Consider the following 16,323-nt stretch of genomic DNA (forward strand, 5'->3'; position numbering starts at 1 on the left):
AAAAAAAAACACGCTGACAACAATGTGTATTATAACGACAATTGCAGATGACCCCAAATCAAAAAGACAACTCCTGTATTGTCTCCAGTATAAGATGTTATTTTTAATGATATGGTCAACTTTACTATTCATTTCTCACATGGCTATTTTCAACCATATGAATATCGAGCCATCCATCCATCCATTTTCTGTATCGCTTATCCTCACAAGGGTTGCAGGTATGCTGGAGCCTATCCCAAGAGGTACAACCATTCACACTCACATTCATACCTATGGACAATTTGGAGTCACCAATTAACCTAGCATGTTTTTGGAATGTGGGAGGAAACTGGAGTACCCGGAGAAAAGACACATTTGTAGGTTAAATAAAAGGCAAATAAAGTAAAGAAACAAAAAAGTGTTTTCATTTTCGTCCATATATATAAGTCCATATAATGCCATTTGTTTCATATAATGCAATTGCTTTGTTTCTTTATAATGCCATTGTTTTTTTCTTTTTCAGTTATATATATATATATATACATACATACACACACACACACACACACATATATAAATATACAAGCTTAAAGAAAAAAACATTGTGAGCCTGTACTCCCCCCCAATATATATATATATATATATATATATATATATATATATATATTTATTTTTTATTTTTTTTTATATTATATTTTTAATTTTTGGACTGAACTTCTAAAATATCATTGTCATATCCAGCACGGGGGCAGGAATACTTTAAGCCCTGAATATAGTAGCAGCAAAGGATGAGTAAGAGAAGCATCCAGCCTAAAACAGCATTAACAATTTAGATCATAGTGCAAGGGAAAAGAGTGGTGCTTAAGAAAAGCAGTGGAGGAAAGAATGATCTGTGAGATTTGTACCATCATTTCCACGGCCATCTAAAGAGTCGTTGAATGAAAGCACTCAAAGTGTGACTTTTTATAATGGAAGCGTTTGCAAAAAGAGACAATTACCTAATGTCTGCCAGACAATGAGTTTAGGGAGCCGGGGAGTCGCTCATTTCCATTTCTAATGACGGCATCTTGTGGCTTATGCACACACACACGCGCACACACACACACACGCACACACACACGCAGACATGCACATGCGCACACAGGTACAAAGAAAGAAAAAGTGCATGCTGCTTATGCAAAGTCATTTGGTTTTCCTGATGGATTTACTGGCTTAACTGGCTACAAGCTAAGTGACGCTGAAGATGTTAATGGGGGTCACGAGTAGTCACCGGTAATTAACAGGAGAGAGGCCTACACACGCGCAGCAGTGCGCGTACATACCAAGACACATGATCCTTTTCACAAAGCCACAGAGAAGCACACAATTCAAAAGAAACACGTTGTTTACGTCTCTCCCGTTGATAATTAGAAGCTTTTCCTAATGGATACTACTGAGATGCAAAGCCATTTCAAGGAGAAGAAAGAGGATGCTGCCCACGGTGGTTTTTTATCTTCCTCAGACTGACATGGCATCACAGGCAAAACTTAACACATGTCTCAAAAGCTTAAAACCATATTGGATACACAGTGCTGCAGCAAACTGACTAAAGTTCCACATTCGGGTGACCTTGCTCGGAGGAGTTGCCAGTGTGCCTGATTTTTGTGCTTAAAGTCTCAATCACTGACACATTTGCAGAAGTCTGACAAAATATTAGGGTCATGAACGATAAACGCAGCATTCTTCTACCAATATATTCACTATTTCTCCTCTGGACATGTCCGAACCATCTCAGTCTGGCCTCTCTGACTTTATATCCAAGGCCTCTAATATGTAATGTACCTCTGATGTACTCCTTCCTGATCCTATCCATCCTGGTCACTCCCAATGAGAACCTCAGCATTCTCATCTTTGCTACCTCCAGTTCTGCTTCCTGAACTGTTGACCCCAAGTACATGAAATACTCCACCTTCTGTATCTCTTCTCCCTGTAACCTCACTCTTCCACTTGGGTCCCTTTCATTCACACATATATTTATACATTTACTTTGAAATGTTGTTTCTTTTTCCTTGCCTTTCGCTATTTATTTTTTGGACACATTTTTGCCACTTTTGAAGGAATGTGTCTTTATTTGAGGGGTTTTGCACGATTTATTTATTTCCTATTATTGATTGGACTGCAGGCTGTTGTTTTTTCATTTATATATTTTATGTTTCTATGTTCATTCAGCAGGTATTTTTGTCAGTGCCTTACAGTATACTCGGGGATATGATGTGCTCTTTTACACATATGAAAATACTGTAAGTATACCACTTTCATGTAATTTGCATCTTCATTTCATAATGTCAGATTAATGTATACATCAACAAACATGAACCATAAAATCAAATCGAATGGTATAGTTTGTACACGCTATTGAATTGTTTTGTTTTTAAACTATATTACTTTGGCATTGTCTAAGAGATTTACACCACTACAAAATATCAAATATCAATTCCAGCCCTCCTCTCACCCGGAGACAGCTGGCATAGGTTCCAGCATGCCCGTGAGGATAAGCGGTATAGAAAATGAATGGATGGATAAAAATTGTACATGGTTATGACAAATTGAAAGGCTAAAGAACAAAGTGTGTCTATTCTTTTGTTATCATTTACTGCCACACATCCGTTCATGTGAAGAGTGTGATTGACAGACCACATAGTGACATGTTATTGAAAGTAATATAATTAACGTAATGAGGTGCTGGTACTTGACAGCAAGATGAAATCATCCTGCACGCTCAATAAAGCTTCATTTATTTTGTCTCATCATGATAGTTTACACATAGTGTCCTCATCAGGCTATCTGCCATTCAAATGAAATTCAAAAGAAATAAGTACTGGTACTTTATTGACACCGAATTTAAGACAAACTTTCCAAAGCCTGTTTTTAGCAAAGACTAAAACATGTTTAAAATGATTTGGTTTAAAATCATGTTATTGTTTCAAACTATTTTTCCAACAGGTCTTTGTCTTGTGGTTTCATCCCTAAGGTCACTGTGGTGTGAGTGACAGGAAGAAAAGCTTGGACTGTTTTGAGGAGACGTTGTTTGGCACCACCTTTTGGTTTGCACGTATGAATCTCTAGATCCTGAATATGTAATGACCAGTCTTTTTTTACATGGAAACATCCTGTCTTACATTTGGGTGTATAATACATGAATACGTTTCTCTTTTTCTGCAGTTTTTCCTGGTGATGTCTTCCATCTTGCAATTAAACATGAATCACTTCTACAATGGATTGACAAAGCTATTTTCTCTAAACCCTGTGCAAATGTTTGAATAGCAGATATCCTGATTTAGAAAATATGTAAAAACACTGTTGTTTATAATGATTATAATATAAAAAAAATCTTTTGAGATAAAAAGAAATATACTTACCATGTCATAATTTACCTATAATAATCTAGAGGTCAGACTGTCAAATTGTCTTACTTTTTTCAAAATTGTCATTAATACTGACCCAAATTGTGCAAGACATTAAAGACAAAATGTGAGTGTGTTGAATAAAATTTCATTGTTATATAATTTGCAGAAAGACAACAAATTTTCCCACAGAATCCACCACATTGAATGCATCTATTAATGTCCAATAAGGTTTAAGAACAAATGAGGTTGAAGCTTACATTTCTGTGAGCGCCGGACTGTTGGAAGTTATGTATGCAGACACACAAAAGTTAATCAGCTAAAATGAATATAGTTCAGTTGTGTTGTTTGTGTTGTTGTTAAATGCTGAATGTTAGGTCAGCACTTATAAGATAAAATAAATTCAACAATTCAAAATGCATTGATTGGGTTGGTCAAATGTATTAAATTGTTACATTGTTAAATTGGAATTCCAACGATCACTGCCTTGCATGATTCGACTTCAAACTTAACCCTTTAGTCTTTTTCAGTTTTGACCTTACTAAGTCACAAGGTTGTAGCTTGAAAACGGTTAGAGATAAAGGCATACTTTCAATTAGAAAACTCATCAGTATGACGTTTGTGAGGGGAGTAAATTTACTCATCTCGTGCGCATATTATGACATCAGCGGGCTCAGAATTTGTCATATCTCTGTCTCCACGATACCATCTCATCAAAATGTCTGATCCACTTGTGATACTCATCCTCATCTCTCGAGCACACCCAGCCATCATCATTGTCACTTCTTGAACAGCATTGCTATCTCTACAGCTATTATACATTCTAGTACAACATAGATAGATATAGAGTAAATATATATCTATTATGCCTGAATATTATCATTCGTGCAGGTCATTATATTCTTATTCTCAGGTCCAATCAATCTATGTTTTTTTTTACATTCTGGCTATTCCCCTCATGTCACATAATCAGTAATGCAGGGCTCACATGATTTTTTAGCATATGATTACTTTATTAGGAAATCATTTATTCATTCATTTTCTATACCGCTTATCCTCACGAGGGTAGCGGGCAAGCTGGAGCCTATCCCAGCTGTCTTCAGGCAAGAGGCAGGCCAATCGCCTGCCATTCACACCACACCCACATTCATACCTATGGACAATTTGGAGTCGCCAATTAACCTAGCATGTTTTTGGAATGTGGGAGGAAACCGGAGTACCCGTAGAAAACCCACGCATGCATCGGGAGAACATGCAAACTCCACAAGGAGTTGCCTGAGCGGGGAATCGAACACGGGTCTCCTAGCTGTGAGAGCCGGTGCAGTCGTATTAGGAAATCATTCATTCATTCATTTTCTACCGCTTTTTCCTCACAAGGGTCGCGGGGGTGCTGGAGCCTATCCCAGCTGTCTTCGGGCGAGAGGCGGGGTACACCCTGGACTGTTCGCCAGCCAATCACAGGGCACATATAGACAAACAACCATTCACACTCACATTTATTAGGAAATCAATGTAAGTAATTAAGAATGATAAATTGATTTTCCGTATGGCAATAAGAACATTACATACATAAATACAGTGAGAATGAAGAACTACATAGAACAGGTTTGACATTTGAAATTAGCCGACTATCATTTATTACTAATCATAATGAAGGATTGTTTTCAACGATAAATTATTAGAATCCCTTCAGCCCAGTCAATTGAGATCAGCTAAAAGTGTGGACAGCCTCAACCATTACTAATCAACTGATAGCATGCACTGCATGAGTGAGCCTGAAGAATCCGTGCATGAAAAGGTTCCAGTTCACATGGACACAGTGACAGATTAAATACATGCAAAATGACTTTTGTATTATTTGATCCGAAGTCCGATTCTCTGGTTTAATATGACCACAAATGACTTGGTGTTTGCATAATTTACACATTACGCATTCATCCCTTTCACATCTCAAACATACTTACACAATAAAATATATCTGTGAATAGAAAGTATGTGTACACAGTAGGTAGTAAAATCTAGGCTGAATTGAAATGCATACGTATATCAAAGCTCCTTGGCAGAACCAAATGGATTTTGGGATTAAAAATGAAATAAAATATATTCCTACTAGCCTGAGGGTGGAAAGCTAAACGAAGCAACTGAAGCAGGACTGGGACAACACATTATTAGAGGCTAAGCTAATACTTAATGTATGAGCCAGTTTGCTATGTGTTATATATGGGAATCTGGAGCTTTGAATTTGACCTAAGTTACTACAAAGTGACTTGTCTATGTTATTTAACTCCTTTGCAGCCATATTTCAATACAATACAATGCAATAGCGCTTAGTCCGGTAATATTGACTCGCTTACCGGCTGATCTGCTCGGTTGATTCCAACCAGGAAGAGCGACTCAGCAATGAAGAGGCTGATGCAGAGATTCTTATGGATGGTGTTACGGTCGCTCTGCAGCCCGCGGAAGAAGCAGAAGGTGAAGATGCAGATGAGCAGACAGACCAACGACAGCAGGATCCCAACCCAGGTGATCACGTCCAGGAGGAGGTCGTGGATGCTGTCTGCTTTCTGGAAGCAAAACAATGAAAAAAAGAACAGATATTTTATAAGTATACAGTCTGACACATGGTTCCCACTCCCTGCTGTGAATGATGGGGAGTCTGCCTGTGTGTCATTGGGTGTTCAGGGTGTTACACAGCGTTGCACAGGTGTTCCAGTTCTATCTATCAGTGTCTTGAAAGCTGGCAGGCCGAGCAGTGCTCAACACAGCAGCGGCATGATCGATATACTGCTCTAACCCCACATGCTGCATTCACGTACGGCTGCCAACCTAGCGAGCCTTGACAATGACCTCTTTTTGAAATAACAGTTGTCCTCTAGTTGAGAGGGCATCTATCTATCTACACTAGCTCACACAAGTGTGTATACCCCTCACATCCAAGCAACCCTTTTAACTACAGTATATGTCCTCATGGGACCATACCAAATACAAATTGGGATATAGTTTAGATATAGTTGGGATATAGTATTCATGCAGCTTGTATAGCAGTATAGAGTTACTATCCACTGAAAATGACACATAACCCAGCCACGATTTTATCAAAATAATAGATTATTCTGTGGTAGCATCATGGTCGGCACTATGGAACTAAGAATGGTTCAATGGTTCCAACCTGTTAACAACACTAAATTCGTTTGATGTTGTGTCCTTGCAGGTTGCATGCATGGAATGGCCTGAATGGTGGGTTCATAACCAAGTGGTCGTTTTTAAATTTGGTCATAGGTGTTGCGGAGCGACCACAGGATGCAGATAGATGAGACCCGATTGCAGGTCAAATGTTTATTTTTTTAACAATAGCTTTAATAATTAAAAAAAAAAAAATTAATAGTAGCTGTGCAGTGGCAATGAGCAGTAACAAATACAGTGATACGACACAGGAAGATGTGCACCTGAACTAAATAGAAGAATAACTAAAATTAGCAAGCGATAAAAGCAAACCAGGCAAAAAAATAAAAAGAACTACCAGAATAAGAGCATCAAAAAGGGAACTAAAACAGGAAAAGGGAACATAAACAAACTGTCACTTGGGCTAAATCACAGAGCATGAGTGTTACATCGACACGCTCAACACAGAATGTTACCAAATATAATGTAAATAGGGCTTGGTTGAGAAAAATATAAGTATAAAATAACTAAACAAAAGCAAAAACTACTATTGCCTAAAAACGTATTCACAAACAATACAATATACGTATTTGAACAACATGTGAATGGTTGTTTGTATATATGTGCCCTGTGATTGGCTGATGACCAGTCCACCAGGGTGTACCCCACCTTTCGCCCAAAGTCAGCTGGGATAGGCTCCAGCAGACTCCTGTGAACCTAGTGAGGATAAGCGGCATAGAAGATGGATGGATGGATATTTAAGAAAAGCACATGCGTGAACATAAACATATAATACGTGAAAAATATTGATCTCGTAATGCTGGTATCCATCTGATACCTACATATATTGGGTTACTTTGCACATTTTTACACATCTGATAAGGTGATCAGGATGACTTAATACCGTTTGGCAAATCAGCTGCAACCTTCCCTAAGTATGACATCTAAGCAGTGTGGCCTGGAGAGTGTAAATCCATTTGCCAGATGTTGTAGTTCCTTCACTTTGCTTCCTGTTTCCCCCCCTCATTTTTTTGAAAGATGTGTTATTGCAGCTTTTCCAGCAAATTAGATTATGTAGTGATTCACCACAGAACCCCCGCCGGCTGAGTGCGACCCCGAATCAATACCTACCTTCACCTCCACGTGGGCCATGAGCACGGCAAAGCTGGTGAGGTGTGTGCAGGAGCAGCTGGTGTGGGTGCGATTGGTGGCCAGCAGACGACAGTCCTGCGTGGACCAGAAGCCAGTCATGGTGCGTTTGGAGTAGCTCCAAAAGGAACAGTTTGGATTGAAGTTCTCTTCGGAATGCTGGGGCAGAGAGGGAAGAAAGAAGGAAGATTATATTTAAAGAGGTGACAGAAAGCAGGAGGAGGGGATGGAGCGGGGGAAATATCGGTGTGGAGTCCAAAAAATGTGAGAAAACATTTGGAGAAATGGGTAAAAACAAACAATAGAGAGGAAGAATTAGAGGCCGTCAAAGAGGAACCAGCGAAACAAACAGATGGGACAGAATGTGCGAGTACAGCAACAAATGTCATGTCGAAAGGTGACAGAGCTAAGGCTGTGCTCGCTGTGTCAGTGCTGTTGGTGTTGTGTAAACTGAGGAATCTGTGTGTGTGTTTGCTTTGTCACACTCCTCTCCAAATGAGCACCTGATGATTCTTTTACTGCCAACAAACTGCACTGGCATTTGCTTGCTGGATAAGCAGCAAGAACCGAGTCAATTCCAAAAAGATAGGCTTTAAATAGGATTTCCAATCATATCCAATGTGAACTCTGCAACCTAAATAAAGTTTTAGAAATCCTCCTCCTATTTGCCAGGATAATAATTCAGTTGGAATCATTAAAAAAACAACACAGAATCTTGTTTTTTCATTGCATTATACTATTATTTCCAATAAATAATTATTAGTGTACTGATAATTGTACGTATGTACCATGACTCCCATGGATCTTGTGGGTTCTATCTGTGGGATACAACCAAATAAGTTCAATAATGTCAAATTTTAACAATAATTGGCCAAAAATCTGTCTTCTGCTTTGTGTATTTAAATTGACAGCAATGGTTATCCTTAATAGTGCAACTGGTTGTAAGGGACTAAAAAACGGAAAGTGACATAAAATGAATGGAATATGATGCATATGATACAGTTCCGCACAGTACAGGAGTGGTTAGCGGGAAGCGTGCAGAGCACACAGCTAGGAAACCCAGGTTCGATTCCCGGCATCTCTGTGTGGAGTTCTCCCCGTAATCCGGTTTCCTCCCACATTCCAAAAACATGCTAGGTTAATTGCTGACTCCAAATTGTCCATAGGTATGAATGTGAGTGTGAATGGTTGTTTGTCTATATGTGCCCTGTGATTGGCTGGCAACCAGTCCAGGGTGTACCCTGCCTCTCGCAAGAAGACAGCTGGGATAGGCTCCAGCATGCTTATGACCCTTGTGAGGATAAGCGATATAGAAAATGGATTAATGATTGATATACAGTGGCTCAATGATTGATGTTTTGGTGTTTAATCACAAATAATTAGTGTATTATTATGACATTTGCTGGTAAATAAAACTTTGATGAATCAATATTCAATCAGGAGTAGAATATCTGTTTAATGTTGAACCCTAGAAATGTAGCAGTGCACTACAAATACTTACATTCATTTGTTCCTTTTTTAAAAATAAAATTATTCATCCATTTTCTTTTTATTTAACCTTTTACTGATTATCATTAACTTTCCTTGCTGATTGGTTGTGGCATCCACTTCAAATCAGGTTACCAAATACGCTTCAAACTTTGTAAGAGCAGTTTGAGGAAAGTTTTTCCTGTTTCTGTTCCCAGTGCACAAAACAAAGTCCATAAATAAGTGCTTTGAGGCATTTGGTCTGGAAGAATGTGACTGGATTAAATTAAAACAGGTTCAACATCAGTCCTGACCTCACACTAATTCCCACAGACACACATCAAAGGTCTTCCCAGCAGTGTAGAAGCTATTATAGTTGTTATAATGATGCAGTGTGACCCAATGATGTTGTGCCCTCCCTACTCACCTGTAGGTGTTTAACCGTGAAGATGACAGGCTCGGACAGGTAAACTTTATTGCTCTCCTTGTTGATGGATGCCGTGATAACGGGTGAGTTGACAATAACCGAATAGTTGGGATAGACGGCCTCACTGCTCAGTCTAACGCTAGCGTTCTCCGTGGAGAGATAGGAACCCAAATTCCTGTACAGGACGAAGGCCATCCTGATCTCACCTGTTGGGAAACAACACACACGTGAGTGGGAGCTAGCGTGAGAGATTTGTAGGAGAGAGAGAGAGAGAGAAAGATGGAGATTTCCCCGCTACCGTTTCTTCCGTGCTGTTTGAGAGTGCTGGCTGACAGCTGGATGGAGTTTCCATGTAGCTCTGACTGAGGGAATGTCAAGTCAGTAAGGCTCCCATCCGTGCTAAGCCTGGCCACTTCCAGCTCTGGAACACACACACACACACACACACATACATGCATTAGTTGTTTTATAACCTTGTCTCCAAATTGTTTTTTAACTAAGTGCTGCACAGATTTCATTTCTCAAACAATTCCCACTCACTCCAAACAATAACCAAAAAATGACAGTCATTAAAATAGAATAAAGTAGATTTAAAAACTAAACAATGTCTCCAGGTAGATAATCCTTACATTGTGGGAATCTAATTTGGCCTTCTGGGTTTGTTAGCGCATTCCTGATTAGGGGCTGTGTATCGTATTAGATCAACTTTCTAATTAACATCTAATTAAACCACCTTGTGTTTCAAAGCGATTTGATGATTTAGACATTGCTTTCATGGTGGAAAAAAGCTTCCCATATCAAATAAAAGCACACAGGGACACACTTAGATGAAACGAAGGCGTCGCGGGGGGGTCAAAGTGAAGCGCTGGAAAGGACATAGGTTACTTAGTGGAAATGGAATGGAGAAGTGATGGGAAACAAGCTAGGTGGACAAGGCACAGATAGATAGGAGGGAAGAAATGAATGTAAGTCATAGGTCAGAGGTCTTCGGACTTTTTCCAGCAAGGGCAAAATATGGAGAAATCTAAGGATTTGGGGACGACTTTGATATTCTTAATTTTGTAATAAGCTAAAAAGTACATATATTTAAAGACAAAGGTCATTTATTTGTTATTGGTGATAAAGTGTATTATTAATTATTGATATTACCATTTAAGCTTTTCCTTGTTCCTTCGCATCTTGATGCTCCTTTTTCCATTGTTGCTGTTGTTTTTTTTTTTTTACAGTGTGCAGCAGACCAATAAAAAGCAAGCTGTGAGCCGCAAATGGCACCCAGAGCGAACTTTGATCACCCCTGAGGTACGTGTATACAATACACTGGTCCGTCATTTGCATACACGTAAAATTAATGCTCCTATATTACAAAAAATACTTTTCAATTTAAACTCTGCACCTGTCCAATGCAGGAGATCACATACCACTCATCCTCACGAGGGTCACTGGCGTGCTGGAGCCTATCCCAGCTGTCTTCGGGCGAAAGGCGGGGTACACCCTGGACTGGTCAAACAGTCAAACAACCATTCACACTCACACTACAATTTAGAGTGGCAAATTAACAAACTCTGCACAGAGATGCCCGAGGGTGGAATCAAACTCGGGTCTCCTAGCTGTGTCTGCGTGCTAACCACTTGTCCATCTTGTTATCGCTGCCGTGAAAAATAACCGCAAGGCATATTTTCTGTATTATTATTTCTGTGTGTTTGAATATTGAAATAATTACCACCATTATTCACTAGACAATGTATTTCCTGTTTTAATGCTCTCGTTCTTGGTGAATTTCTGTCATTTGTGATGTACTTTTTTTATATTATGCCCGCTCCATGTGTGGGAGGCTTTTGCTGGAACACTCAAGGAGACAAAGTAAGCCTGTTCACTTTTCTAAAAGACAACATTCGCCTCGTCAGATGTTTCAACACTTTCCCACAGATGGAAATAAAAAGTCAAAAACCCCAAAAAGACGTTAGTCTGTGGAAAAGTGTGCCAAGGCGGCCGTAAGTCAATTCATAATTCTTCAACTAATATGCTCCATAGTGTCCAGCCCAGTGCTGGTGGCTTATGCAGTGTGGATTCCTAACTGACGTGCTAGCTAGACTAGCTAGCCAATGTGGTATCTGTTGGAATATGTCATTTTCTTCTCGCCGTGTTCTATTGCTAGTAAAACATGGCGTGATGTCACTTGCCTTTGTCGCTTATCTTACAGAGTCCATCTGTCAATTTCAGTAAGTAAATCCATATTTTTGACTCAATCTATTCTAGGTATCTTGGAATAATAGTATGGGGTTTCATACCAGGGCTAAATAAGGAGTGATAGCCGCTCACTGGTCTTTTATTTTGCTGTCTTTTGGTCTTTTACTTCTTCTTCTTCTCCTCCATCCAACCTTGTCTTCTGCATCTGGCTCTCTCACACCAAATATCCTCATGTTTTCCTTCACTAGTACATCCATAAACCTCCTCTATGTCTCCTACCTGGTAGCTCTAAACGCAGCTTCCTTCTACCAATATATTCACTATCTGTCCTCTGGACATGTCCTAACCATCTCAGTCTGGCCTTTCTGACTTTGTAATGTCCCTCTGATGTACTCCTTCCTGATCCTATCCATCCTGGTCACTCCCAATGAGAACTTCAGCATCCTCATCTCTGCTACCTCCAGTTCTGCTTCCTGTCTTTTCCTCAGTGGCACTGTCTCTAGACCAAACAACATGGCTGGTCTCACCACAGTTTTGTATACCTTTCCTTTCATTTTAGTTGAAACTCTTCTATCACACATCACGCCTGACACTTTTCTCCACCTGTTTCATTCTGGCTTCTTTTCACAATCTCTCTATAAAATTCTCCACCTTCTGTATCTCTTCTCCCTGTAACCTCACTCTTTCACTTGGGTTCTTCTCATTCACATCTGCAAACATCATCTGCAACATCAAACTTACAAGCATACACTGTGGCCATGTTTGTTATGTGTTATATCATACTCACCACAACATAATACTAATGAGAGTTGTGTTATCGTTATTATTATTGTGTATTTTATGATTTAAAAGTGAATTACATTTTACAATTGAGTTCTTTCTAGTTCCTTTTTTACTGTGGCTTTAAGAACAGAACCTACATAGGGTACATCCACACAAGCAGCAGCGGGATATCAAAACAAGCTGAGTCGAAGCTAATCAAAGCATTCTTCTTGTCATGACAATGCTCTTCTTAAGAACCACACTTGTTAATTATCGTTATCACACGTGTGCACGCTGATACCGCTGTGTTATCCACACCAATCACTGTATTGCCTTTAATAATTAATTCATTTGCCTCTTACGGAATCATGTAGCAGAGCACATTCCATAAAAGCACGTTTGTGTGGCTTTTTCACAATGTGTCATTCCCATTCCTGTTGCTCGCACCCATGAAAGGGAGACTGTAGGAAGGGGAGCTCGATGAGAGGTGCTATCAGGCCAGTTATGAATAAAAAGAAGAGATAATCGCAGCGGATCTGCCCACTGGATTAGCTGGGAGGGAAGATTAACGGCACAAAAAAAAAAAAAAAGAAATGAGCACACAACAAGATTATTTCCTGTTTTAAGTTCTTTGAAGATGAGCTAGACTCCATTTTGGGGTGTATGCGCAGCAAGCAGCACTGGAAAAAAAAATCCCCAAATGACGCAAAATGATACTGCGAGTGATGGGTGTTGATGAAAATGAAACATATTTAACGTGAAGTGGTTAAGGAGTGACTTTAACTGTTATGTGAGAAGCACATTATGTGAATAGCTGTGATTTTATTGCTTAGTGATGTGAAAGAAAAACCCTCAGAGCATCATGTGGCATTCCACCATGCGCCGCCATCAGCCTCAAGCACAGACTCATATAGTCTTCATTGCTTCAGCTTCGTTTCCCTTCCTGTGCTCCTGCTTTTCACCTCTGATAGTGTCACATACAAGCTGAGCAGGGGTGTGGGGAGGGGGGGGGTTGGGTTAGTGATTTGATTTGTGTCGGAAAATTTTGTAAGATCAAACCAGAAGCGGGGTAAACAGGATGAGGAGGGGAAACATAAGAGCGACACTGGATGCTGTGGGCGCAGATGAAACGAACACACAAACTAGAAAACGGTGTGTACTTTCTCTGAAGCTACTGCTGATTAGCAGTGAGCAAAGTCACCAACATTACCTTTGATTCCTCTAACACTAACGCTAAACGAGGGCTACAAGGGTCCAATAAGTGGTGACAACGCACATCTGACCTCAGGTGTTTCTGCCATTCAAAATTCATATGGTGTGTATGTTTTCCTTTAAAATACCTGTATGCAGTATCCACTTTTAATGGTTTTGATTTTTTTGGCAAATATGATATGTCTCGGTAGCTGGGATAGGCTCCAGCACCCGCGACCCTCATGATGATAAGCGGTAGAAAATGAATGAATGATATGTCTGGGTTTTTGTACACTTGGTTATCAAACAGTGCACCTAGGAAAATTATGCCAAAGAAAGCAGTCTCTGTAAAAAAAAAAATGGATAGTAGTTTTTGGGACACTATAGACAGATTACACTTCCTCCCACATTCCAAAAACATGCTAGGTTAATTGGCGACTCCAAATTGTCCGTAGGTATGAATGTGAGTGTGAATGGTTGTTTGTCTCTATGTGCCCTGTGATTGGCTGGCAACCAGTCCAGTGTGTACCCCGCCTATTCATCTGTAAAAAGTTGGGATAGGCTCCAGCATGCCTGCGACCCTTGTGAGGATAAGCAGTACAGAAAATGGATATATGGATGTTTTGTCTTAATATTTTTAGGTATTCAAAAATGTATTCATTATTTGTTTGTCTTAGTTTTCTGACCTTTGTCCACTAGATGGGTGACAGGCACTCCACAGAAATATGTGTATTTAAATATGTATAATCCAAATGAACTGATTATGTTCATTCATTCATTCATTTTTTACCGTTTTTTCCTCACGAGGGTCGCGGGGGTGCTGGAGCCTATCCCAGCTGTCTTTGGGCCAGAGGCGGGGTACACCCTGGACTGGTCGCCAGCCAATCACAGGGCACATATACACAAACAACCATTCACACTCACATTCATACCAATTAACCTAGCATGTTTTTGGAATGTGGGAGGAAACCGGAGTACCAGGAGAAAACCCACGCATGCCTGGAGAGAATATGCAAACTCCACACAGAGATGGCTGAGGGTGGAATTGAACCCTGGTCTCCTAGCTGTGAGGTCTGCGCGCTAACCACCCATCTGCCGTGCCGCCCGAACTGATTATGCGATGCACTCAATTGTAACCTGATGCATGTTCAAATGAAATTAAATCATTACCATTACAAATGTGTCTACATAGTATTTAAAACGTTTTCTGTACCACTTACCTTAGCCTACTATATAGGATATATGTATATATAGGATATACTTATCCTTATCCGACTATTACACCTTAAAAAATGTTCTGCTTTGAATGTCAAAAAAGAGTCAATGAAAATGTATTTGAAGGTTGGTGGACTATTGTGACAACAATCGTTTTGTGGATGTTGGGGTGCAAGGTTCAAACCCTATATAGTCCCATTACATTACTTTAGGATGTGAGCATGGAAACATGGAGGGTTTTCACCCTGCTGTATTTCACCCAACTGCTCAGGACAAAGGAATCAGTGGGGTGGGAGGTGAAAAAGAGAAAGCGGTGTGGACAACACTGTAATAACAAGCTTTGTTCTGGTTTGTCATTTTCTTGCCTAGAAATGTGTATGAGTGCGTTTTATGTATGGAGAAAAAGCAAGTGCATTTGACACATTCATTCCTTTGCCTTGGAAGCCTCAAGGTCATATTTTTGTGTTCACTCAGGATGAGTCTCAGTGGTGTCAAAAGCCTGACAGCATACACGCCTGCTCTGTGGAGCATGTGCGTGTACATGTTGTGTTCACATGACGCCTCTATCAGCCTTACACGTGCCGTCACAGAATTATTCTCGACAGCGTAAGATGATCTCTGAGAAAAAGCAATTAACTGTCTTTATTGATGATTTACTTTTATTTCGGCAGTTCAGGGACTGTATATCAAAGACAAAGTAGCTTTCTTTTTCATTAATGCTCTGATTTTGTTAAAACATTTCACGACCTAAAATTATCAACATTAATCACTTCACAATTGTTTGGGGTGTTTTTTTAAAAAATGATTTTGTATTACATTTTCAGTTCATGACTTATTTTAATTATGAGCTGAATCAGCCCAAACATGAGAGAACGTAACATACCACAGATAAAATGAATGTTGACCAGTAAGGCGTTTGATTGTATCGATGGATGGAAAATCTCTGATACAAACTGACAGATTTCAGCACAAAGTACACCGTGGATGCATTAATAATGAATAATGCAAGTGGATGGATTGGAGAAGGGTTTATAGGTGGATGGACAGTGTTGCCTCACTATTGTGGTTCACCTTTCACGGACTCGCTGTTTCGCAGATTTGTGTTGTGCAATTTTAACGCTCTTTTTTTAGGAAGACCATGATCAATCAATCTCCTTTGCGCTGCCATGTCTCCTGTGTCATCGCTTGATTGACCGACAACACCCACAATGTTGATAAAACATAAACATAAAATGTTGATGTTCTGCACCCAGAAGGCAGAGAAAGATGCTAACTATTGCACAAAAGGTTGGACATCTGGACATGCTACTACTGCACTACTGCAGGAATATATATTAACAAGTATACAAAAATGCTACAGTACAGCGGAATGGTGCCACGACAGAGGAGTGAAATAAGCAT

General features: G+C 39.8%; 1 protein-coding gene across 5 annotated transcripts in view; it reads right to left on the bottom strand.

The window, feature by feature from the left end:
• Window positions 1–16,323, bottom strand: part of adgrl3.1 (adhesion G protein-coupled receptor L3.1) — a 156,984-nt gene that overhangs the window by 24,895 nt on the left and 115,766 nt on the right. For all 5 annotated transcript variants that reach the window (XM_078793289.1, XM_058085631.2, XM_078793288.1 and 2 more), the window contains 4 exons: window positions 9,866–9,988; window positions 9,568–9,773; window positions 7,656–7,832; window positions 5,717–5,926 (listed from right to left, as the gene is read on the bottom strand). In XM_078793289.1, coding sequence (XP_078649415.1) covers window positions 5,717–5,926; window positions 7,656–7,832; window positions 9,568–9,773; window positions 9,866–9,988 — 716 coding nt within the window. The remainder of the gene's footprint in view (window positions 1–5,716; window positions 5,927–7,655; window positions 7,833–9,567; window positions 9,774–9,865; window positions 9,989–16,323) is intronic.

This window comes from Doryrhamphus excisus, linkage group LG9 (genome assembly GCF_037039965.1).
Source record: "Doryrhamphus excisus strain RoL-2023G ecotype Guam linkage group LG9, RoL_Dexc_Guam_v1.1, whole genome shotgun sequence".
Taxonomy (NCBI): Eukaryota; Metazoa; Chordata; class Actinopteri; order Syngnathiformes; family Syngnathidae; genus Doryrhamphus; species Doryrhamphus excisus.